The sequence below is a fragment of the Meles meles genome, chromosome 6, assembly GCF_922984935.1.
Source record: "Meles meles chromosome 6, mMelMel3.1 paternal haplotype, whole genome shotgun sequence".
Classification (NCBI taxonomy): Eukaryota; Metazoa; Chordata; class Mammalia; order Carnivora; family Mustelidae; genus Meles; species Meles meles.
The window spans coordinates 28,228,813-28,254,999 of NC_060071.1; the positions used below are offsets into that span (position 1 = coordinate 28,228,813).

The 26,187-nt window shown below is 40.4% G+C and overlaps 1 protein-coding gene across 1 annotated transcript in view; it reads right to left on the minus strand.

Annotated features, from left to right (window-relative positions):
• Positions 1–26,187, minus strand: part of OCA2 (OCA2 melanosomal transmembrane protein) — a 530,032-nt gene that overhangs the window by 155,783 nt on the left and 348,062 nt on the right. Inside the window, exons 21-22 of the mRNA XM_046009122.1 lie at positions 8,774–8,867; positions 876–969 (exon numbers count right to left, since the gene is read on the minus strand). Of these exons, the coding sequence (XP_045865078.1) occupies positions 876–969; positions 8,774–8,867 (188 nt within the window). The remainder of the gene's footprint in view (positions 1–875; positions 970–8,773; positions 8,868–26,187) is intronic.

Genomic DNA, 26,187 nt, shown 5'->3' on the forward strand with positions numbered 1-26,187 from the left:
CCAAAATTCAGTGTTATATGTAGAGGCTGATGTTGATTCTTACCTAGGTATGACAGCTGGGGTTTTCTACCCAAGCTCAGCCCAGCCAAGGAGTGCCCTGCGAAAGGCCAAGGTCACAGCCTCCACAGGCTACAGTTCACTGTGTCTCTCAGGCAGAGCTGCTGTTCCAATCTTAAGCAGGACTGGTTCTGAGAATCATTGCTGTGCATACATGAGCTGTGAGTTTACAGTCCAAGAACTTTAACAAAAATCTTGTTCAACACCAAATGAATGTCAGTTTATTTTAGCAGCACTGTTTTATGGGGGCCTTCAATGTTCATTCTGCCCATTCACCTGCTTCAAAGTGCAGCGGGGCCACATGAAAACAGGCATGCTGGGAGCCAGGACCCCAACAATGGCCCTGCTCCTCTGGAGCAGCTTCTCCTTTGCAGGAGCAAGCACTGGCCGCTCTTCCCCATGCTGGGCCCCATCTCTGTATTGCCTCCTGATAGGTGCCCACTCATGTCCTTTCAAGTGCAGGCTTTTTCATTGGTCAGTCTGGTAGGAGGTCTTCAGACTCTCATTAAGCATCCCAGTCATATATAGTCAAGGCACAAATCACTGTTAGAATTTTCAAGAGAACAACATAAAACACCCAGGAAGCCTACAACTATTTCTTGACCCCTAGACTCAATCTGAATTATTCAGAATATCTGAATCATGCTCTGTGTTATGAAGCTAAGCGCAGTAATATTTTTTAGCTAAACTCACCTACACTAACGTCTATTTGCTAAAATCATGCTTATCCTACTGCTTAACAGTTTGCTTTGCCATTTTTTTCTAATTAAGTGAGTTTAGGGATTAAGCAGACAAATTTAAAATGAGTTTTAAAGTACCTGAAAAATTCCATGAAAGAGAATCCATATCCATGCTGCTCTGCAATTCCTGCACAAACAACATTTGCTGATGCTCCAATCAGCGTCCCATTGCCTGGAATCAAAATTTTAAAAGTAAAATAAAATCTCAGTTTGTCTTGGTGGTAGGCTTCTGTTCTCTTTTGTTCTGTAATATGCAATCATCTCACAGGCTTTTGATTTGATGATTACTTTACAGCACTATCAAAGTGATTGCTTTGCAAATATCTGCAGAAAACAAAATACTGACAACCAGAAAATAAGTTTGCTGCTTGTAAATTCTGTAATTCATTTACAGATAAGACTATGACTGCTCTATGTAATAGAAAAGAGGAAATGTTAAGTAGAATTGGCAAATTACTGTGGCACGTGGTGACATCTATCTTTTAGAGGGAAATGTAAGCCAGACCAACCACCATAGGAGAGAACAGGTATTTTCAGAGCAGTAGAATTGGGATCTCAGATAAGAACCAACTTAGGACTCCAGGCCTGGACACTCACCAGAAAACACTGGGGATAGAAAGATGGATGCAAATGAAGGGGAAAATAAAATACCATTATGTGAAAGCCTTTTTAACAGTGTACATGGTCTGTGGGGAATCATAACCTGCACATGCCTAAATATTAGTGAGAACTGATGATAAGGGATATGGCCCAAGGCCAGCCCCCAACATGGTGACTAATTCAGGGAAGGGTGAATTTGCTTGATGAAACCGATCAGCATCTTCTAACTCCCTACCACAGATGTCAGGGTTCAGGAATAGGCACATGACCCAGGCTCAGCCAATTTTACTCAGTTCTGACATGTGTGTATAAACCACTAAGGAAAAGACTCTCTGTTACCTAAAGACAGGTGAACTGTGAGACACAAATATGAAGCTTCTTACTGCATGTTGGCACAAGGGAGAAGACTTTCTGAAATTGGACAACATAAATAACAGAGCAGGAGGAGGAGGACCAAGTGTGAAGTCCTGTCTGCATAAGCTGAGCCCCTGGGTGCTATCTTTTCTGAGATCCCAGGATCATATTATCTCTGGGTCTTCTGGGAGCACTGAGCCTGGAGAGAAGTATAGAGCAATGTGGACTTTTGGATTTCTCTACTAGAGGAGGCACACAGCCTCAGCCTCTTTTCTAGGAGATGTCCTTGCAGAGAAGATATCAGTGCAGATGACACTCCACTGAACACATGCTTCTGCTCCTCTCCCTCTTCATGGTCCTTACCTTCTCCTTGAAACACATGGCAGGCAATACAACCTCCTGTCAGGAATGCAGCCTGGACTGCTTGTACAAAGGCTCATGAAAGCAAGCTCAAGCTTCATCTTATTCTTTCTGCTTTTCATCCATAGAATACTTAGACTGGGTTTTTCATTGAAAACCTTTGAAATGGCATGCTGCATCCATTTATATGCTTGTTTAAAGGGTGAAATATAGTTGAGGAATCAAAATTATGAGACTTTGGATCTTAAGAACTCAGTAAAATTTTCCAGAGTCTCCCCAGCACCCTGCAGCCACTAACCCCAAACCTTGTGATGGTAATGCCTCCCAGAGGTTGGCCCACTCTGATTGTGGTCACTGTGTTCCTGATGTCCTATTTTTTGACAGTCCCACTATTTCTCAGTGCACTTCAGAGTATATGGCCCTACCCAGAGAATCAGAAAGGGCAGTCGAGGATTTGCCCATGACCAAAGGGAAAGTAGGTCATGACAGGCTGAAATGACAGGCTACTGTGTGAAGGACAGACTTTAGGGTGGTCATAGAGGAAGCTGATCTCTATGGCTTTAGAATGCTTCTGACAGGCTACAGGTGATACTAGCTTGCTCCAGATGATGTGGGAGGCAGATCAATGTTCCCAACAGCCACGGCCAAGAAGTCCACACCTTAATCCTTAGAACCTGTGGTTATGTCATCATGTTACCCTGTATGGCAAATGGGACTTTGCAGAAGTAATTTAGGTTATGGACTCTGAGAAAGAGATTACACTGGATTATCTGGGTGGACCCACTGAATCACATGAACACTTAAAAGCAGAAAACTTTCTCCAGCTAGAAGCAGAAAAGAAACCTCAAAGGGAGAGTCAGACAGATCCCATGAGGGTCAGAGAGAACCCAGTGGGGTGGGGGTGGTAGAAGAAATGGAGTGGGGAAAGTCAGAAAGATACCAGAAGGTCAGAGGGATCCTAGGAGAGAACCAAAAGGGGAGTGGAGGTATTCCCACCATGAGCAGAATTCCACACAGTGTTGCTAACTCTGAGATTTAGGTCCAAGTGTCAGAACAAGAGAGGCCTTTAGGAGTAAAGGCAGCCCTTATGACAGCCAACAAAGGTTGGGGACCCAGTCTTAGAACTTCAGACACCTGGATCCTAGCAATAATCTGAGTAAGCTCAGAAGCAGATCCATCCCAGAGCTACCAGAAAGGAGAACAGCCTAGGGACATCTTGATCTTGGCCTCATGAGACTCTAAGTAGAGGCATAGCTGAGATAATAGATAAAGTTTGTCTATGTGTTAATGGTATGGTAGTGATAGAAAGCTCATGCAGGTGACTCAAGGATTCCAGGACCATTCTGAGACCTCTTGTCTCAGACACCCACTAGAACTGAGTCTATATTTTCATCTCAATTCTGACATCTGATTTACATTAGCTTCTTCTAACTTCCTAGCCCTACGCAGCTCTCCTTTCCACCCAGCAGGCTGTCCTCTGTGGACAGATCAGCTCATACCTTCTGGGGGCTCAGGGGAATCTATTCTTAGAGAGACAGGAGATGCATGGCAGGCATGAGGTCAGAGAGGCCAAGAGAAATGTTCAGAGGGCTGGGGTCACCAGACCATGCCATGTAGTAGGGCTTCCCCAAGGAGGAAGAGATTAAGGAGGCACCAAGAAAATGAGAAGAAACAACACGTTCAACAAGACATAGGAGCATATATAGGTCTGAATGTGGGATGAGTTCTGCTGAAGGATTTGAGAAGGACAAAACCAGATGTCTGCTCAGTGTCTCTTCAGTGTCAGAAGCATTCTAAAGACTTGGCATCTCATCTTCACCATGACCCTGAGGTCCCCAATGTCTCCAAGAAGAAACTAAGGCACAGAAAGGCAACATGCTGAAATATCAGGGTTAGGAAGTGATCAGTCCAGGACTAGAACTAACTATTTTGACTCCAGAAGAGGATCAGAGAGAGTAAGATTCAATCTGCATGGTAAAGGCCCAAGGCTCTTCTGTAGTCAGTCATGCAGAGCATCTGAAGGTCTTGATAAGTGGTGATGTACAAATTCCACAACAATGATGACTCCAGACAGCCTTCTCTTGGTGCTGTTATACCAACATACCCACCCCTTGACCCTGCCAACCAGCTGGCTCCTGATCTGGGTGAGGAAACCTATCAATGAAGTTCCACACCCTGGTAAGCCATCATGCCCTGCAATTGTTTCCCAAAGTCTGCCCAAAGCCCATGATCCTCAGATGAACCTGCCCCACCAGCCTCCTTTGCAGACCATGACCCTCAGTGTCTGGGTGGTGTCTGGCCTGCCACCCCCAAACAATGCTACTCCATGACTTGACATGGAGAGCTCTGCTTCTGGACAACACAGAGCTTAACAGGTGGCCCAGGGTCACATTCAGCAACTTGTGTGAGCCCTAAACTAAAAAGCAACATTTTATTCTCTCCTATTAGGGATTAATGATTGAAAAAATACCCCCTTCTTTCCAGTTAAAATGGCATTGTCTAAATCAATAGTATCTTTTCATAGTACAGTTGGTATGAATTCCTTAATAGACTACTTGCCAGAAAATGAAAGGCCCTTTCCATTTCCCACCTCATGTTGCCAGGGTGCACTGGCTTGGTAGGTAAATTTGTTCCAGAGTACTTCTAGATTCAGGGAATGGAATGAGGAGATTTTCAAGGATCCAAGGGAAGGTGTAGAAGCTTGGTCTCCTGGCTGAATGACAACCCAGGCATTATGAGGAGGGCTGGGTGGGGAGAAAGGGGTAACATGAGGAACTGCATGATTCAAACTCTTTCCTTAGAGAGAAGATGAGGCAGAGAAATGAGCAAGGGCTGTGCTGACTGCTTCTATGTAAGGCAGTTGTTCGGTTTTCGTACATCAGGCTCCTAGCCACCTTTTCAGGAATATAGCACAGATGGCACAATTGCTATTCCCCAAAAGCTTTTTCTACCCTGGGATATGTCCTCACAGCCTGACCTCCTTTTCCAGACTTGCTTTTCAGTCACCTCATTGCATGAAGTCATTTGACCTCCTAAATGCCTCACAACCTGAGAGGTGTTACATTAACTTATTAAGTTTCACTGATCAGTTTCTTTTTTTTAAATTCTTTATTAAAATTCAATTATGCTGAGTGAAATAAGTCAAGCAGAGGGAGTCAATTATCGTATAGTTTCACTTACTTGTGGAGCATAAGGAATAACACAGAGGACATTAGGAGAAGGAAAGGAAAAATGAAATGGGGGAAAGCAGAGGGGGAGACAAACCATGAGAGACTGTGGACTCTGAGAAACAAATTGAGGGTTTTGGAGGGGAGGGCGGTGGGGGGATGGGTTAGCCTGCCCATGCCTGGTGGTGGGTATTAGGGAGGGCACCTGTTGCATAGAGCACTGGATGTGGTGCATAAACAATGAATCTTGGAACACTGAAAAAATTAAATTAAATTAAAAAATTAAATTAAATTTAGGTAACATATATTATTAGTTTGGGGGATAGAATTTAGTGATTCATCAGTTGCATATTAAAACCCAGTGATCATTACATCAAATGCCCTCCTTAATGCCCATCATCCAATTACTCCATCTCTCTATTCACCTTCGCTCCAGCAACTGTCAGTTTGTTTCCTAGAGTTCAACATCTCTAGTGTTTTGCCTTCCTCTCTGTTTTCATCTTATTTTATTTTTCCTTTTTCCCTATGTTCCTCTAGTATGTTTCTTAAACTCCACATATGAGTGAAATCATGTGGTATTTGTCTTTCTCTGACTGACTGATTTAGCTTAGTATAATACCCTCTAGTTCCATCCACATCATTGCAAATGGCAAGATTTCATTCTTTTGGATGGCTGATTCTTTTAAGAATGCTTTCAGCTATAGGTAATAGAAAACCTGTATAACAGTGCTTTACACACAAAGGAAAATAATCTCCTCTCATGTAACAAGAAGCCTGGAGGCAGAAGGCTGCCAAGCATCAGTTCATTGTCTTGTAAGTAATTTCAGAGGCAGGTCTTCACAATTCTCTTGTCCTCTCTTTCCCATCACAGATGGTTTCATGGTCACATCTAAGGTAGGAAGCATGGAAAAGAACTGGTACCAATACATTTTTGTCAGAAGGCCAAAATCCATGTGAGGAGGCTCGCAAACAGGTTTCCCTCATGTCTTATTGGTCAGCAAAATGCAACAGTGTAGACCAGCTACCAGAACAACTATTATAGTAGAGGGACACAAAAGAGAAGAGATTGGGAGAGGTGTTGGGTTAGACAGAGAGCAGGTCTTGCACACATTGGAAATAGAGTGTATCAGCAGATATAGAGGAAAGAATGCTAAATTTGAGTTCTGAAAACCTCCAAATAAAATTTAAAAAGCTTGGTTGTCAAGGAAATTAACAACCATAATATGTTTTACAAGTAGCTAACTAAGACTTTCTGGGTTGGAAATAGGTTTGTTCCAACTGAGAAAACCAGTCAGTAATATTCACATCATCCAAGACTATGTAAATGCCACCCCTGTAGGGCCAAGACATCAACCAGAACCAAGGTCCAATCAAGTCTCATTTCTTATGATCTATCATTTGCTTAAGATCATGTCTCATTTTAATTTACTTCAAATTTGCCACTAATATTTTTGTACCATTTTTTCCCTGAACCTGGTATTTCGAATTACCTGTTTTCAACACAAAGAGAGCTTAGGAAAACAAACTCTGGAGCCGAACTGCTAGATGCCCAGTTTTGAGATTTACTATTGTATGACAATTGGGCAAGTTTCTAAGCCTCCACAGCGTTCTAAAATTTCAGAAAGATGGCATTAGGTATATATCCACTCATGTGCTACTTTTGTTCTGGAATATCTGCTTCTATTATTTTTTTTGGATAAATTTCTTCCTTCACTTTGTTCTGTCCTTCCTGAGACTTTTTTCTTGGAGTCCAATGTTGGATTTCCCATATTGAACATTTTTGTTTATTATTTTTATTCTATAATTTATTCCTTGACTTTTGCCTCTAGATTCTGGAATATTTTCTTGACTTTATTTTTCATTGAGCCCCTCTATCTATATTTACTTTAGTTCAGTAATTATGGATTTAATCAACAAGAACATTCTTCCCTCTGGCTTTTTCTTTTTCTATTATTGTAACTGAAGTTTTATTGTGCAGTAACTATACATTCACATGAAGCTGTAAAGAATAATATGAAGAGATTCCATGTACCATTTACCAGTTTCCCTCAAAGATAATATAATTCAAGACTATACAACTATGTCACAGTCGGAACATTGACTTTGATAAATAAACATTTCATCACCAAAATGATCCCTCCTATTGCCCTTTTATAGCAAGACAATCTTCCTTCCACCTTGTCCTGTACTTAACCCCCACTAACCACTTATTTAGTCTGCATTTCTATAACTGTATCACTTCAAAAATATCATATAAATAGAATCATACAGTCTGTAACCTTGGGAATCAGCACTAGCCAAAGAGGCTTCTCACCCCTTGAGACCAAGCTCAAAAGTTTCCTCTCTGGAGGACATTCTCAGACTTTCCCTCTAGTCTGTCTCTGGTGCTCCCTAAGCACTCTCTGCATTCCATCACAAGAGGACATATCTGTTTAAGGTGTAACCTTAGCTTAGGTGATTGTCTCTCCTCTCAAAAGCACAATGTCAAGTTATAGCAGACACTCAGTGAGGTTTAATAAACAAAATTCCACACAGAGAACACATTTCAGGTGCCCCTGGATTCTGTTTCTATCAACGATGTTAAATGTAGCTATGAACACAGTTACTACTTTTCCAGGGGCTAATGCTTAAATGGGGCTATTTTAACAGGTCTATAGTCTCACAAGAACTTGAGGTCTCAAATGCTGAATGAGGTGAATTAGTTGCCTCCAGAAATCATAGCAACTTCACTGAATAACAGCAATCCCCCTTTATAAACAAAGAGATAAACTAAACAGAAAGTTATTGATTTATAGGGATCAAATAACAAAGCAAGCTGGATTATCTAAACATGTCCGGATTTAAGAATAACAACTTAAAATGTATCTGGTATGTTTATCTAAGATTCCCCAAATCCTCTTGTGTTCCCAAAGGTGATTAGGCCTCCTAAATATGAGAAGGACTCTAACTCTAACACAGCTCCCTCAAAAGATTATCAAAACCCTTTTGTTTGCTCACCAGAGGTTAGTCTCTCCTGACACTTTCACTAATTCACTTCTCAAATTCTCTTAAGGACAATATTCCTCTCCAAAAAAGAAAAACCTTTTATCTTAAATCTTTCTTCTTACTCTTAAGTTAGAGTCTCTAGTTCGCACTTCCAACCCCTTATGGAGGGAATAAGAAACTGCAACTGAGGATGGCTTCTGATTCAAAATCTGTTTCTAAACATAAGCCACATCTGTGTGGGTACAGTGTGGGAGCATATTCACTTTGAGATCTCAGTAATGATCATCCTCAGGTTGCAGTTTGGAATTTCGGGGGAAATTCTGCAGAGGGTGTAAAGCCACAGGCTTCACTTCACTAGATCTGCTTCAGTCAAAGCTGAAGGTGAGTTTCTACTCAGGAATTCATCCAAACTCTCCTTAATTTACCTTCAATTAGGCATGTATAAACCATCACTTTGGGGTCACTACAGTATCAGTGGCCCCTTCCCTGCATACTTCAGCACCCCCTTACCTCCTAAGCAGGCACCAAGGGCCAGGGCATACATGAGTGGTGGTGCAGGCAGGCTGACCTCGGGGTCTTGGCTGAGGTTCAGGAGCACAGGAATCTGTAGAGGAAAAGAACACTAAAATCACATCCATGGAAACCCAGAGGAGCTTCCTGTACTGTGACTGATTTGCAAGATCCAAAGCACTTCTTCAGCAAACCATAAGAAGCATAGGATGTTAACAGGAAAACAAAGTAAACTTCAGAATCCACAAAACCTAGAGTTTGAGCCCACTGGTGTGTTTTTGTTTTCAGCCATATGACCAACTAAATGTTCCTTTTTTGGCTCAACTGCCCTGACTACGGTTTTGGATCTTGTGGGGTAAAGTCCTGTAGGATATCTTACAGTGGCTAAGACCATAACCATAACCATCTAACTAGCATTTCTTTTTTTGTTTGTTTGTTTTGTTTTGCTAAAGATTTTATTTATTTGTCAGAGGGAGAGAGTACAGGCAGAAAGAGTGGCAGGCAGAGGCAGAGGGAGAAGCAGGCTCCCTGACAAGCAAGGAGCCCGATATGGAACTCAATCCCAGCACACTGGGATCATGACCTGAGCTGAAGGCAGCCGCTTAACTGACTGAGCCACCCAGGCATCCCTTAACTAGCGTTTCTTAGCCCTGCAGTGGACTAAGTCCTATACTAACTCCATGCACTTATCATTTTATTTAATCCTCATAAATCCCTCAGGTGTATTTCTTATTCCTTCAATCAACAGATGAAGAAATCAAGGCATAAAAAGACACATATAAGTGACCAAACTGGAACCTGAACACAGTCCTCTGATTTCAAACTGCAGAATGGTAAACCTATGCTAAACCACTTCTCACGACTGCCCTCTGTGAAGTCTTCCTCACCCTGCTGATGTTCATATAATAACGGGCATCGATTCAATAATTGGAATGTAGTATTTTCTAGTAAGTCATGACAGCATCCAGCCTACCTTTCTGACAGAGGTGAATTTTACATTATTGTTATCAAAGAAACATGTAGCAGTTGCAACGTTTCTATAACAAATTTGTGTTCCAAAAGCATGTCCCCTTGTGATTCATGTTGCTGATGTAGAAGAATATAGCCAGAGGGAGGATGTAGCTATGAAGCCTACTTTTAGCTGGCTTGGGGGGAATGTTGGTCCATATTGTCACTGCTATCTACCTCAGCCCACAAGATGTTAAGGAGGGACGCTTGAATCTGCTGCCTTAGGGAAGTTTCCTTGTGTGAACAGCTCTAAAGAGCAGGATGAGGGAGCTCCAATGGTAACCTGCTCAGAAAGGATTTCCTAAAGTCACAAGAAGAAAGCTGAAACCAATGTGAAGATATGGAACATGTGATTTCATTTGCTGTAGAGAATCAGGGGGCAGTAGAACCATGCTTTCCTGGAGAGCAGGTCATTTTGACTCCCTAGTTCTTTATCCCTGCAATAGGACTTCACATGAATGCCTCTGCAATGGCCCTCAGTGGGGCAAAAATATCCGCTCTCCATCCCACTGACAATGGGCTTGGCCAGTGACCTGCTTCAACCAATGAAAGGTAGGTGGACTAGAAAGAAGCACCCCATGTTACTGCAAGCTTCCTTGGAGCTTCAGGTTCAGTCACGATAAGAGTATGCCCTAGGAAATACTGCTACCTTATGGGGTACCCAGAGGAAGGATGTGTTGAGGGGGCCCCTTCAGCCCCAGAAAAGACTGACCAGTAGGCTGCAGCCAACCTGCAGACCTATGTACCTACTGCACACACTCCTACTGCACAGGTTGCTCTGCCAGCCCTGCATAGTTATCCAGAGTGGCCTTGTAAGGTCTAAGAATGAGCTCTTACTATTTGTTGGGTCATAAGGAGAATTTCAGAAAGCTCCTTTTTCATTTTTGGTAGCCCCAAAACTGAAATGGAAGAGAAAACATCCTAGGAAATCTATCTGATACAGAAATAGAAACTCCTTGCCCAAGAACCCCTGAGAAGTTCTCATGGCAGGTTCCAATCTTAGCTTCTGTTTTCTCATAATGAACTCAAATGCTGTCACAGAGGCAGTTTCAAACTTGAAGTTTTGACTCTTTGGAGGAGCAAACAAAGTTCAACTTCACATAACATTGGACATCTGTCCTCTGGAACCTTACCTGACATTCCCAAAGTGGCTGATGTTTTACACCACATTATGCCCAGAATGTACTTCCATAGTCACATTTAACACACACCTCATTTCACCAGGGTGGGACCATATTACCTTGTCCATGTTTCTTTGTGTCTTACAGCACTCAGTAATTATTCATGAAGAGAACAACTGTAAAGTAACTGGGTAAATTTCCTAGGGTTGCCAAAACAAAGTAGCTTGAAACAAGAGAAATACACTACCTTGCAGTTATAAACACTAGAAGTCTGAAATCCTGTTAGTAGGGCCATGCTTTCCCGGGAAATCTAGGGGAAGATTCTTGCTGCCTTTCCTAATTTCTGATGGTTGCCAACAATCCTTGCTTATAGGTGTCTCACTCCAGTGACATGGTTAACTTCACCTTATGTGTCTTCATATGTTCTTCCTTCTTTGCATGCCTGCTTTTGCATCCATACTCCCCTTTTTTATAAGGACACCAGTCATATAAGATTAAGGCCTATCCTAATGAACTAATTTTAATTTCATGATCTCTATAAAGACCATTTTTTCCATATAAGGTCACAGTCTCAGAAACCTGGGATTAGGACTTCAACCTATCTTTTGGGAAGATACAATTCAACTCAAAACAATACAAGCATACCTTCTTTATCACACTTTTTTTTATGGTGCTTCACAGATAACTGCATTTTTATAAACTGAAGGTCTGTGGCAACCTTGCATAGAGCAAGTCAATTGGCAAGCCATTTCTCCAAAGACATTTGCTCACTTTGGGTTTCTGTGTCACAGTTTGGTAGTTTTCACAATATTTCAAACTTTTTCATTATTGTTAATTTATTTTTTTTGACAGAGAGAGAAATAACAAGAGACAGAACACAAGCAGGGGGAGTGGGAGAGGGAAAAGCAGGCTTCCCGGTGAGCAGCAAGCTGGATGTGGGGCTCAATCCCAGGACCATGGGATCATGATCTGAGCCCAGAGCAGACACTTAAAGATTGAGCCACCCAGGCTTCTCTCATTATTGTTATTTTTGTCACGGTGATCTGTGATCAGTGATCTTTGATGTTACTATTAAATGCTTTGGGGCACCATGAACTTCACCCAAATAAAATGGCACAATTAATTGATAAATGTTATGGGTGTTCTGACAGCTCCACTGACCAGCTATCCCCTAATTCTTTCCTTCTCCTCAGGCCTCCCTATTCTTTAAGACACAACAACATTGAAATTAGACCAAATAATAACCCTACAGTGACCTCTAACTGTTCAAGTGAAAAGAAGAATTGCACACCTCTCATTTAAAACCAGAAGCTAGAAAGGGTTAAGCCTAGCGAGGAAAATATGGCAAAAATCCAAGACAGCCTAAAATCTAACCTCTTGCACCATACAGGCAAGCTGTGAATGTAAAGGAAAAGTTTTTGAAGGAAATTAAAAGTGATACTCCAGTGAAAACATAAGTGATAAGTAAAAGAGATTTATTGCTGGTATTGAGAAAGTTGTAGTGGTCTGGATAGAAGATCAAACAAGTCACAACATTTCCTTAAGCTAAAGTCTAATCCAGAACAAGGCCCTAACAGTCTTCAATTATATGGGGGTTGAGAGGTGAGGTAGCTGCAGAAGAAAAGTTTTGAAGCTAGCAGGGTTGGTTCATGAGATTTAAGGAAAGAACCTGTCTCCATAACATAAAAGTGCAAGGTGAAGCAGCAAGTGCTGATGTAGAAGCTGCAGCAAGTTATCCAGAAGATCTGGCTCAGATAATTAATGAAGGTGACTACACTAAATAATAGGTTTTTAATGTAAACAAAACAACTTTCTATTGGAGGAAGAGGCCTTTTATAGGTAGAGAGGAAAACTCAATGCCTGGCTTCAAGGCTGCAAAGGAAAGGTTGACTCTCTTCCTAGGGGTAAGGCTGCTGGAGACTTTAAGTTGAAGCCAATGTTCATTTACTATTCTAAAAATCCTAAGGCCCTTAAGAGTTATGTTAAATCTATTCTTCCTATGCTCTATAAATGGAATACCAAAGCTGGGGTGACAACACACTTGTTTACAAAATGGTTTAGTGATTAAGAGCTATTGCTCAGGGGAAAAAAAAAGATTTATTTCAAAATATTACTGTTCATAAACAATGCACCTCATTTCCCAAAAGCTCTGGTAGAGATGTACAATGAGATTAATATTGTACTCATGCCTGCTAACACAACATCAATTCTGTAGCCCAGGGGTCAAGAAATAATTTCAACTTTCAAGTCATTTTCCAAGAAAAATTTTTTTGTTTGTTTATTTACAGCATAACAGTGTTCATTGTTTTGGCATCACACCCAGTGCTCCATGTAGTATGTGCCCTCCCTATTACCCACCACCTGGTTCCTCAACCTCCCACCACCCCCCCGCCCCTTCAAAACCCTCTGGTTGTTTTTCAGAGTCCACAGTCTCTCATGGTTCATCTCCCCTTCCAGTTTCCCTCAACTCCCTCTCCTCTCCTTTTTTTAAAAATTAAAACTGCCATAGTGATTACTCTGATGGTTCTGGGCAAAGTCAATTGCAAACCTTCCGGAAAGGATACACCATTCTAGATGCCATTAAGAAGATTATGCTGAGTGAAATAAGTCAAGCAGAGAGAGTCAATTATCATATGGTTTCACTTATTTCTGGAGCATAAGAAATAACACGGAGGCATGGGGAGATGGAGAGAAGGGAGTTGAGGGAAATTGGAGGGGGAGATGAACCATGAGAGACTATGGACTCTGAAAAACAATCTGAGGGTTATGAAGGGACAGGGGTTGGGAGGTTGGGTGAGCCTGGGTATTGTGGAGGGCACGTATTGCATGGAGCACTGGGTATTGTGCATAAACAATGAATTCTGTTACACTGAAAATAAATCAAATAAAAAAAGGGAAAAAAAAAGAGAACATTCATGATTCATGGGAAGAGGTCCAAATATCAATACGAACAGGAATTTGGAAGAAACTGATTCACCCACATCGAGGACTTTGAGGCGTTAAGATTTCAGTAGAGGAAGTAACTGCAGATGGGGTGGAAATGGGAAGAGAACTAGAATCAGGAGTGGAGCCTGAAGATGGGACTGAATTGCTACAATCTCATGATGAAACTTTAACAGATAAGGAATTGCTTCCTACGGATAAGCAAAGCAAATGGTTTCCAGAGATGGAATCTATTCCTGGTGAAAAGGTTGTGAAGAGTGATGAAATGACAACAAAGGGCTTAGAATATTACATAAATTTAGTTAATAAAACAAGCAGATTTTGAGAGGATTGACTACAATTTTGAAAGAATTTCAACTGTGGGTAAAATGTTATCAAAGAGCATCACAAAGGGGTTCCTGGGTGGCTCAGTGGGTTGAGGCCTCTGCCTTCAGCTTAGGTCCCAGGGTCCTGAGATGGAGCCCTGCATCAGACTCTCTGCTCAGCAGGGAGCCTGCTTCCCTTCCTCTCTCTCTGCCTGCCTCTCTACCTACTTGTGATCTCTGTCTGTCAAATAAATAAATAAAATCTTAAAAAAAAAAAAGCATCACATGCTGCTGCAGAGAAATTGTTCATGAAAGAAAAAGTCCATCTATGTGGCAAACCTCGCTGTTTTCTTGTTTTAAGAAATTGCCACATCCACCCCATCCTTCAGCAACTACCACCCTGATCAGTCAGTAGCCATCAACATGGAGATTTCCTTCCACCAGCAAAAAGACTATGGTCACTGAAAGCCCAGATGCTGGTTAGCATTTTTAGCAATAAAGTGTTTTTAAATTAAGGAATGTACATTTTTTAGACATAATGCTATTACACACTTAATAGGCTACAACGTAGTATAAATATAATTCTATATGCACTAAAAAATCAAAAAATGCATTTGACTCACTGTGATATTTGTTTTATTGGGTGGTCTAGAATCAAATCTACAATGTCTCTGAGGTATGCCTTTAACTATTCTGAAAATCTGGAATGTGGACAAATACTTGTGGGAGTCAGGGAAGAGATTAAAAAAGAAGCTATTTAACTTTGGCCTTTCTTCTAGTGGTTATCATTCTCCATACTCCCAGCCCTGTGGCAAATAACCACTTTTATATGCAACTTCCTGCTAGCAAGGTGGACAGTAAGGATCTTGTCCTCCAAAACTTTGGTATGTGTGTTCATTACTGACCACTGCTTTTGATCCATGAGGGTCAGCACAGATGCTGGCCATTGTTTTAATCCTTTAGGGATAAAGGAGCTTCCAGGAGATTTCATGAAATTATTTTTACCTCCCTCCTCCGCTCAGCTATTTGGGAGCAAAACACTTAAGAAAATCTTTTTCTAAATACTGGCTTACTGCAGAAATAATAGAAGAAATACACCAATGCCATACACAACAAAAAATGCACATTTTGGGAAAAAAAAGTTCAGAAAAGTCAGAAATGAATGGCTCCAGCCTTTCAACAAGCAAGATTTAGAAATCCCAAAGGTATGAGAGAATTAAATCTCCAGGGTTATTAAAACATAACACCCAAAATGCCCAGTTCTCAACAAAAACAAGAACAACAAATTTAAAAACATAAAAAAGAGGTAAAGTCTCGTACCTCCATACTGAGCCAGCCAGGCATAAGTGCTGGTGCAGCCACTCTGGAAAACAGCATGAAGGTTCCTCAGAAAGTTGAAAATAGAGCTACCCTATGGCCCAGCAATAGCACTACTGGGTATTTACCCTAAAGATACAAATGTAGTGATCCAAAGGGGCACATGCACCCAAGTGTTTATAGCAGCAATGTCCACAATAGCCAAAGTATGGAAAGAATCTCGATGTGCATCAACAGATGAATGGATAATTCAGCCAAGAATACTTTATCCAGCAAGCTTGACATTCAAAATGGATGGAGACATATAGAGCTTCCAAGACTGGCAAGGTTTAAAAGAATATGTGACCAACAACCCGGGACTATAAGAAATATTAAGGGGCGTTCTATAAATGAGGCAAAAACCCAAGAGTGTCCTAGAACAGAAATTTATGGAGACAATCTATAAAAACAAGGACTTCACAGGTAACACAATGTCAATAAAAAAATATCTCTCAATAATCACTCTCAATGTGAATGGCCTCAACACTCCCATAAAATGGCACAGGGTTGCAGACTGAGTAAAATGACAGAACCCATCCATATGCTGTCTACAAGAGACCCATTTTGAACCTAAGGATACATCCAGACTGAAAGTGAAGGGATGGAGAAGCATCTTTTATGCCAATGGGCCTCAAAAGAAGGCTGGGGTAGTGATTCTCATATCAAATAAATTAGGTTCTAAACTAAAGACTGTAGTAAGAGATACAGAAGGATGCACTACATCATTCTTAAAGAGCCTATCCACCAAGATCTAACAATTGTAAATATTATGCCCCCAATATGGGAGCAGCCAATTACATAAGAAAACTGTTAATCAAGATAAAGAGTCATATTGATATGAATACATTAATAGTAGGAGATCTTAACACACCACTCTCAGTAATAGATCATCCAAGCAGAAAATAAATAAATAAACAGGAGCATTGAATGGCACATTGGACCAGATGGACCTCATAGATATATACAGAACATTTCACCCTAAAACAACGGAATATTCATTCTTCTTGAGTGCACATGGAACCTAGTCCAGAACAGACCACATACTGGGTCACAAATCAGGGTTCAATGGATACCAAAAGATTGAGATTGTTCCCTGCATATTCTCCGATCACAATGCTTTGAAACTGGAGTGCAACCACAAGGAAAAATTTGGAAGGAATTCAAACACCTGGAAGTTAAAGACCACCTTGTTTAAGAATTCTTGGATCAACCAGGAAATCAAAGAATTTCAACAATTCATAGAAATCAATGAGAATGAAGACACTTTGGTCCAGAACCTATGGGATACAACAAAGACAGTCCTAAGGGGGAAATACATAGCTGTCCAAGCCTCCCTCAAAAAAATTGAAAAATCCAGAATATATCAGCTGTCTCTACACGTTAAAGAACTGGAGAATAAACAACAAATTAAGCCAACTCCACACACAGGAAGGGAAATCTTGATTTGATTAGAGAAGAGATCAATGAGATAGAAACTAGAGCTGTAGTAGAATGCATCAATGAAACTGGCTTTTTGAAAGAATCAATAAGATCAATAAACCATTGGCCAAACTAATCCAAAAGAAAAGAGAAAAGGTCCAAATTAATAAAATTATGAATGAAAAGAGAGAGAGATCACAACTAGCACCAAGGAAATAGAAACAATCATCACAAATTATTAACAACAGTTATATGCCAATAAGTTAAGCAACCTAGATGAAATGGATGCATTCCTGGAAAATTATAAACTCCCAAAATTGAACCAGGAGTAAATTGACAACCTGAATAGACTGATACCTAGTAACAAGATTGAAGTAGAGATCAAAAACCTCCTAAAAAACAAGAGCCCAGGACCTGACAGATGCCCTGGGGAATTCTACAAACTCTCAAAGAAGAAATAACACCTATTCTCCTGAAGCTGTTTCAAAACATTGAAGCAGAAGGAAAACTTCAGACTCTTTTTCTGAAGCCAGCATTACCCTAATCCCCAAACCAGGCAAAGACCCCAACAAAATGGAGAATTTCAGAACAATATCCCTGATGAATATGGATGCTAATATTCTCAACAAGGTCCTAGTTAATATGATCCAAAGTACATTAAAAAGATTATCCATCATGACCAGGTGGGATTCATCCCTGGGCTTCAAGGATGGTTCAATATTCCTAAATCAATCAATGTGATAGAACAAATCAATAAGAGAAGAGAGAAGAACCACATGGTCCTCTCAACTGATGGAGAAAAAGCATTGGACAAAATCCAGCATCTCTTTCTTTTTTCTTTTTTGTTTTAGGGGCTTAATTTTTTAAATTTATTTATTTTTTTTTCAGCATAACAGTATTCATTCTTTTTGCACAACACCCAGTGCTCCATGCAACACGTGCCCTCCCTATTACCCACCACCTGGTTCCCCCAACCTCCCACCCCCGCCCCTTCAAAACCCTCAGGTTGTTTTCAGAGTCCATAGTCTCTTATGGTTCAACTCCCTGTTTCAAAACATTGAAGCAGAAGGAAAACTTCAGACTCTTTTTCTGAAGCCAGCATTACCCTAATCCCCAAACCAGGCAAAGACCCCAACAAAATGGAGAATTTCAGAACAATATCCCTGATGAATATGGATGCTAATATTCTCAACAAGGTCCTAGTTAATATGATCCAAAGTACATTAAAAAGATTATCCATCATGACCAGGTGGGATTCATCCCTGGGCTTCAAGGATGGTTCAATATTCCTAAATCAATCAATGTGATAGAACAAATCAATAAGAGAAGAGAGAAGAACCACATGGTCCTCTCAACTGATGGAGAAAAAGCATTGGACAAAATCCAGCATCTCTTTCTTTTTTCTTTTTTGTTTTAGGGGCTTAATTTTTTAAATTTATTTATTTTTTTTTCAGCATAACAGTATTCATTCTTTTTGCACAACACCCAGTGCTCCATGCAACACGTGCCCTCCCTATTACCCACCACCTGGTTCCCCCAACCTCCCACCCCCGCCCCTTCAAAACCCTCAGGTTGTTTTCAGAGTCCATAGTCTCTTATGGTTCAACTCCCCTTCCAATTTCCCTCAACTTGCTTCTCCTCTCCATCTCCCAATGTCCTCCATGTCATTCGTTATGCTCCACAAATATGTGAAACCATATGATACTTGACTCTCTCTGCTTGACTTATTTCACTCAGCATAATCACTTCCAGTCTCGTCCATGTTGCAACAAAAGTTGGGTATTCATTCTTTCTTTTCTTTCTTTTCATTCATTTCTTTCTTTTTTATTTTTTTATAAGCATATAATGTATTTTTATCCCCAGGGGTACAGGTCTGTGAATCACCAGGTTTACACACTTCACAGCACTCATGATAGCAGATACCCTCCCCAATGTCCATGACCCCCTCCCACTCTCCCAACCCCACCTCCCCCCAGCAACGCCCAGTTTGTTTTGTGAGATTAAGAGTCATTTATGGTTTGTCTCCCTCCCAATCCCATCTTGTTTCATTTATTCTTCTCCTATCCCCCTAAGCCCCCATGTTGCATCTCCATGTCCTCATATCAGGGAGATCATATGAAAGTTGTCTTTCTCCGATTGACTTATTTCACTAAGCATGATACCCTCTAGTTCCATCCATGTCTTGGCAAATGGCAAGATTTCATTTCTTTTGATGGCTGCATAGTATTCCATTGTGTATATATACCACATCTCTTTATCCAGTCATCTGTTAATGGACATCTAGGTTCTTCCCATAGTTTGGCTATTGTAGACATTGTTGCTATAAACATTCGGGTACACGTGCCCCTTCGGATCACTATGTTTGTATCTTTAGGGTAAATACCCAGTAGTGCAATTGCTGGGTAATAGGCTAGTTCTATTTTCAACATTTTGAGGAACCTCCATGCTGTTTTCCAGAGTGGTTGCACCAGCTTGCATTCCCACCAACAGTGGAGGAGTGTTCCCCTTTCTCCGCATCCTCGCCAGCATCTGTCATTTCCTGACTTGTTAATTTTAGCCATTCTGACTGATGTGAGGTGGTATCTCATTGTGGTTTTGATTTGTATTTCCCTGATGCTGAGTGACATGGAGCACTTTTTCATGTGTCAGTTGGCCATCTGGATGTCTTCTTTGCAGAAATGTCTGTTCATGTCCTCTGCCCATTTCTTGATTGGATTGTTTGTTCTTTGGGTGTTGAGTTTGCTAAGTTCCTTATAGATTTTGGATACTAGCCCTTTATCTGATATGTCATTTGCAAATATCTTCTCCCATTCTGTCAGTTATCTTTTGGTTTTGTTAACGGTTTCCTTTGCTGTGCAAAAGCTTTTGATCTTGATGAAATCCCAGTAGTTCATTTTTGCCCTTGCTTCCCTTGCCTTGTTCCTAGGAAGATGTTGCTGCAGCTGAGGTCAAAGAGGTTGCTGCCTGCGTTCTCCTCAAGGATTTTGATGGATTCCTTTCTCACATTGAGGTCCTTCATCCATTATGAGTCTATTTTCATGTGTGGTGTAAGGAAGTTGTCCAATTTCATTTTTCTGCATGTGGCTGTCCAATTTTCCCAGCACCATTTATTGAAGAGGCTGTCTTTTTTCCACTGACATTCTTTCCTTCTTTGTCGAAGATTAGTTTACCATAGAGTTGGGGGTCTATTTCTGGGCTCTCTATTCTGTACTACTGATCTATGTGTCTGTGTTTGTGCCAGAACCATGCTGTCTTGATGATGACAGCTTTGTAATAGAGCTTGAAGTCCGGAATTGTGATGCCACCAACTTTGCCTTTCTTTTTCAATATTCCTTTGGCTATTCGAGGTCTTTTCTGGTTCCATATAAATTTTAGGATTATTGGTTCCATTTCTTTGAAAAACAAGGATGGTATTTTGATAGGGATTGCATTAAATGTGTAGATTGCTTTAGGTAGCATAGACATTTTCACAATATTTATTCTTCCAATTCAGGAGCATGGAATATTTTTCCATTTTTTGGTGTCTTCCTCAATTTCTTTCATGAGTACTTTATAGTTTTCTGCGTATAGATTCTTAGCCTCTTTGGTTAGGTTTATTCCTAGGTATCTTATAGTTTTGGGTGCAATTGCAAATGGGATTGACTCCTTATTTTCTCTTTCTTCTGTCTTGTTGTTGGTGCACAGAAATGTAACTGATTTCTGTGCATTGATTTTATATCCTGACACTTTACTGAATTCCTGTATAAGTTCTAGCAGTTTTGGAGTGGAGTCTTTTGGGTCTTCCACATATAGTATCATATCATCCTGCATCTGTTTCTTTTTTTTTTCCATTTTATTTATTTTTTCACCGTAACAGTATTCATTCTTTTTGCACAACACCCAGTGCTCCATGCAAAACGTGCCCTCCCCATTACCCACCACCTGTTCCCCCAACCTCCCACCCTTGACCCTTCAAAACCCTCAGGTTGTTTTTCAGAGTCCATAGTCTCTTATGGTTCGCCTCCCCTCCCCAATGTCCATAGCCCGCTCCCCCTCTCCCAATCCCACCTCCCCCCAGCAACCCTCAGTTTGTTTTGTGAGATTAAGAGTCATTTATGGTTTGTCTCCCTCCCAATCCCATCTTGTTTCATTTATTCTTCTCCTATCCCCCTACCCCCCCATGTTGCTTCTCCATGTCCTCATATCAGGGAGATCATATGATAGTTGTCTTTCTCCGACTGACTTATTTCACTAAGCATGATACGCTCTAGTTCCATCCACGTCGTCGCAAATGGCAAGATTTCATTTCTTTTGATGGCTGCATAGTATTCCATCGTGTATATATACCACTTCTTCTTTATCCATTCATCTGTTGATGGACATCTAGGTTCTTTCCATAGTCTGGCTATTGTAGACATTGCTGCTATAAACATTCGGGTACACGTGCCCCTTCGGATCACTATGTTTGTATCTTTAGGGTAAATACCCAGTAGTGCAATTGCTGGGTCATAGGGTAGTTCTATTTTCAACATTTTGAGGAACCTCCATGCTGTTTTCCAGAGTGGTTGCACTAGCTTGCATTCCCACCAACAGTGGAGGAGCGTTCCCCTTTCTCCACATCCTCTCCAGCATCTGTCATTTCCTGACTTGTTAATTTTAGCCATTCTGACTGGTGTGAGGTGATATCTCATTGTGGTTTTGATTTGTATTTCCCTGATGCCAAGTGATGTGGAGCACTTTTTCATGTGTCTGTTGGCCATCTGGATGTCTTCTTTGCAGAAATGTCTGTTCATGTCCTCTGCCCATTTCTTGATTGGATTGTTTGTTCTTTGGGTGTTGAGTTTGCTAAGTTCCTTATAGATTTTGGATACTAGCCCTTTATCTGATATGTCGTTTGCAAATATCTTCTCCCATTCTGTCAGTTGTCTTTTGGTTTTGTTAACTGTTTCCTTTGCTGTGCAAAAGCTTTTGATCTTGATGAAATCCCAAGAGTTCATTTTTGCCCTTGCTTCCCTTGCCTTTGGCAATGTTCCTAGGAAGATGTTGCTACGGCTGAGGTCGAAGAGGTTGCTGCCTGCATTCTCCTCAAGGATTTTGATGGATTCCTTTCTCACATTGAGGTCCTTCATCCATTTGGAATCTATTTTCGTGTGTGGTGTAAGGAAGTGGTCCAATTTCATTTTTCTGCATGTGGCTGTCCAATTTTCCCAGCACCATTTATTGAAGAGGCTGTCTTTTTTCCATTGGACATTCTTTCCTGCTTTGTCGAAGATTAGTTGACCATAGAGTTGAGGGTCGATTTCTGGGCTCTCTATTCTGTTCCATTGATCTATGTGTCTGTTTTTGTGCCAGTACCATGCTGTCTTGATGATGACAGCTTTGTAATAGAGCTTGAAGTCCAGAATTGTGATGCCACCCACTTTGGCTTTCTTTTTCAATATTCCTTTGGCTATTCTTTTCTGGTTCCATATAAATTTTAGGATTATTTGTTCCATTTCTTTGAAAAAAATGGATGGTATTTTGATAGGGATTGCATTAAATGTGTAGATTGCTTTAGGTAGCATAGACATTTTCACAATATTTATTCTTCCAATCCAGGAGCATGGAACATTTTTCCATTTTTTGGTGTCTTCCTCAATTTCTTTCATGAGTACTTTATAATTTTCTGTGTATAGATTCTTAGCCTCTTTGGTTAGGTTTATTCCTAGGTATCTTATAGTTTTGGGTACAATTGTAAATGGGATTGACTCCTTAATTTCTCTTTCTTCAGTCTTGTTGTTGGTGTACAGAAATGCAACTGATTTCTGTGCATTGATTTTATATCCTGACACTTTACTGAATTCCTGTACAAGTTCTAGAAGTTTTGGAGTGGAGTCTTTTGGGTTTTCCACATATAGTATCGTATCATCTGCGAAGAGTGATAGTTTGACTTCTTCTTTACCAATTTGGATGCCTTTAATTTCTTTTTGTTGTCTGATTGCTGAGGCTAGGACTTCTAATACTATGTTGAATAGCAGTGGTGATAATGGACATCCCTGCCGTGTTCCTGACCTTAACGGAAAAGCTTTCAGTTTTTCTCCATTGAGAATGATATTTGCGGTGGGTTTTTCATAGATGGCTTTGATAATATTGAGGTATGTGCCCTCTATCCCCACATTTTGAAGAGTTTTGATCAGGAAGGGATGCTGTACTTTGTCAAATGCTTTTTCAGCATCTATTGAGAGTATCATATGGTTCTTGTTCTTTCTTTTATTAATGTGTTCTATCACATTGATTGATTTGCGGATGTTGAACCAACCCTGCAGCCCTGGAATAAATCCCACTTGATCGTGGTGAATAATCCTTTTAATGTACTGTTGAATCCTATTGGCTAGTATTTTGGCGAGAATTTTTGCGTCTGTGTTCATCAAGGATATTGGTCTGTAGTTCTCTTTTTTGGTGGGATCCTTGTCTGGTTTTGGGATCAAGGTGATGCTGGCCTCATAAAATGAGTTTGGAAGTTTTCCTTCCATTTCTATTTTTTGGAACAGTTTCAGGAGAATAGGAATTAGTTCTTTAAATGTTTGGTAGAATTCCCCTTGGAAGCCATCTGGCCCTGGGCTTTTGTTTGGAGATTTTTGATGACTGTTTCAATCTCCTTACTGGTTATGGGCCTGTTCAGGTTTTCTATTTCTTCCTGGTTCAGTTGTGGTAGTTTATATGTCTCTAGGAATGCATCCATTTCTTCCAGATTGTCCAATTTGTTGGCGTAGAGTTGCTCATAGTATGTTCTTATAATTGTCTGTATTTCTTTGGTGTTAGTTGTGATCTCTCCTCTTTCATTCATGATTTTATTGATTTGGGTCCTTCCTCTTTTCTTTTTGATGAGTCTGGCCAGGGGTTTATCAATCTTATTGATTCTTTCAAAGAACCAGCTCCTAGTTTCATTGATTTTTTCTATTGTTTTTTTGGTTTCTATTTCATTGATTTCTGCTCTGATCTTTATGATTTCTCTTCTCCTGCTGGGTTTAGGGTTTCTTTCTTGTTCTTTCTCCAGCTCCTTTACGCGTAGGGTTAGGTTGTGTACTTGGGACCTTTCTTGTTTCTTGAGAAAGGCTTGTACCGCTATATATTTTCCTCTCAGGACTGCCTTTGCTGTGTCCCACAGATTTTGAACTGTTGTGTTTTCATTATCATTGGTTTCCATGAAATTTTTCAATTCTTCTTTAATTTCCTGGTTAACCCATTCATTCTTTAGAAGGATGCTGTTTAGTCTCCATGTATTTGGGTTCTTTCCAGCTTTCCTCTTGTGATTGAGTTCTAGCTTCAGAGCATTGTGGTCTGAAAATATGCAGGGAATAATCCTAATCTTTTGATACCGGTTGAGACCTGATTTGTGACCCAGGATGTGATCTATTCTGGAAAAGGTTCCATGTGCACTAGAGAAGAATGTGTATTCTGTTGCTTTGGGATGAAATGTTCTGAATATATCCGTGATGTCCATCTGGTCCAGTGTGTCATTTAAGGCCTTTATTTCCTTGTTGATCTTTGGCTTGGATGATCTGTCCATTTCAGTGAGGGGAGTGTTCAAGTCCCCTACTATTATTGTATTATTATTGATGTGTTTCTTTGATTTTGTTATTAATTGGTTGATATAGTTGGCTGCTCCCACGTTAGGGGCATAGATATTTAAAATTGTTAGATCTTCTTGTTGGACAGACCCTTTGAGTAGGATATAGTGTCCTTCCTCATCTCTTATTATAGTCTTTGGCTTAAAATCTAATTGATCTGATATAAGGATTGCCACCCCAGCTTTCTTCTGATGCCCATTAGCATGGTAAATTGTTTTCCACCCCCTCACTTTAAATCTGGAGGTGTCTTCGCGTCTAAAATGAGTTTCTTGTAGGCAACATACTGATGGGTTTTGTTTTTTTATCCATTCTGATACCCTGTGTCTTTTGATTGGGGCATTTAGCCCATTAACATTCAGGGTAACTATTGAGAGACCTGCATCTGTTTCTTATTAAAACGCTTCAAAGTATAGGGATAGAGGGAATATTCCTGAACTTCACAAAATCTATCTATGAAAAACCCACAGCAAATATCATCCTCAGTGGGAAAAAACTCGCAGCCTTCCCTTTGAGATCAGGAACATGAGAAGGATGCCCACTCTAACCACTCTTGTTCTTATTAGAAGTCCTAGCAACAGCAATCAGATAACAAAGAGAAATAAAAGGTATCCAAATTGGCAATGAAGAAGTCAAACTCTCTCTCTTCACAGATGACATGATACTTTATATGGAAAACCCAAAAGACTCCACCCCCAAACTAATTAGAACTCATACCCAATTCAGTAATGTGGCAGAATACAAAGTCAATGTACAGAAATCAGTGGATTTCTTATACACTAACAATGAAAACACAGAAAGGGAAATTAGAGAATTTATTACATTTACTATAGCACCACGAACCATAAGATACCTGGGAATCCACCTAACCAAAGTTCCTGTACTCGAGGAACTACAGAACACTCAAGAAAGAAATCAAAGAAGACAAAAAAGATGGATGACCATTCCATGCCCATGGATTGGAAGAATTAACATTGTTAAAATATCTCTACTACCTAGAGCAATCTATACTTGTAATGTCATTCCGATCAAAATTCCACCAGCATTTTTCAAAGAGCTGGAGCAAACAATCCTAAAATTTGTGTGGGAATCAGGGGACACTTTGAATTGTCAAGGAAATGTTGAAAAACAAAAACAAAACTGGCGGCATCACATTGCCTGATTTCAAGCTTTACTACAAAGCTGTGATCACCAAGACAGCATGGTACTGGCATAAAAACAGACACATATACCAGTGGAACAGAGTAGAGAGCCCAGATATGGACCCTCACCTCTATCATCAAATAATCAAATAATCTTCAAAAAAAAAAAAAAAAAAAAAACAGGAAAATATCCAGTGGAAAAAAGACAGTCTCTTCAATAAATGGTGCTGGGAAAATTGGACAGCTCTATATAGAAGAATGAAACTCCACAATTCTCTTACACCATGCACAAAGATAAACTCGAAATGGATAAAAGACCTCAACATGAGGCAGGAATCCATCAGAATCCTAGAGAAGAACATAGGAAGTAACCTCTTCAATATCAGCCACAGCAACTTCTTTCAAGATATATCTCCAAAGGCAAAGGAAACAAAAGTGAAAATGAACTTTTCATTTTCATGAAAATGACTTCATCAAGATCAAAAGCTTCTGAACAGCAAAGGAAACAGTCAACAAAACAAAGAGACAACCCAT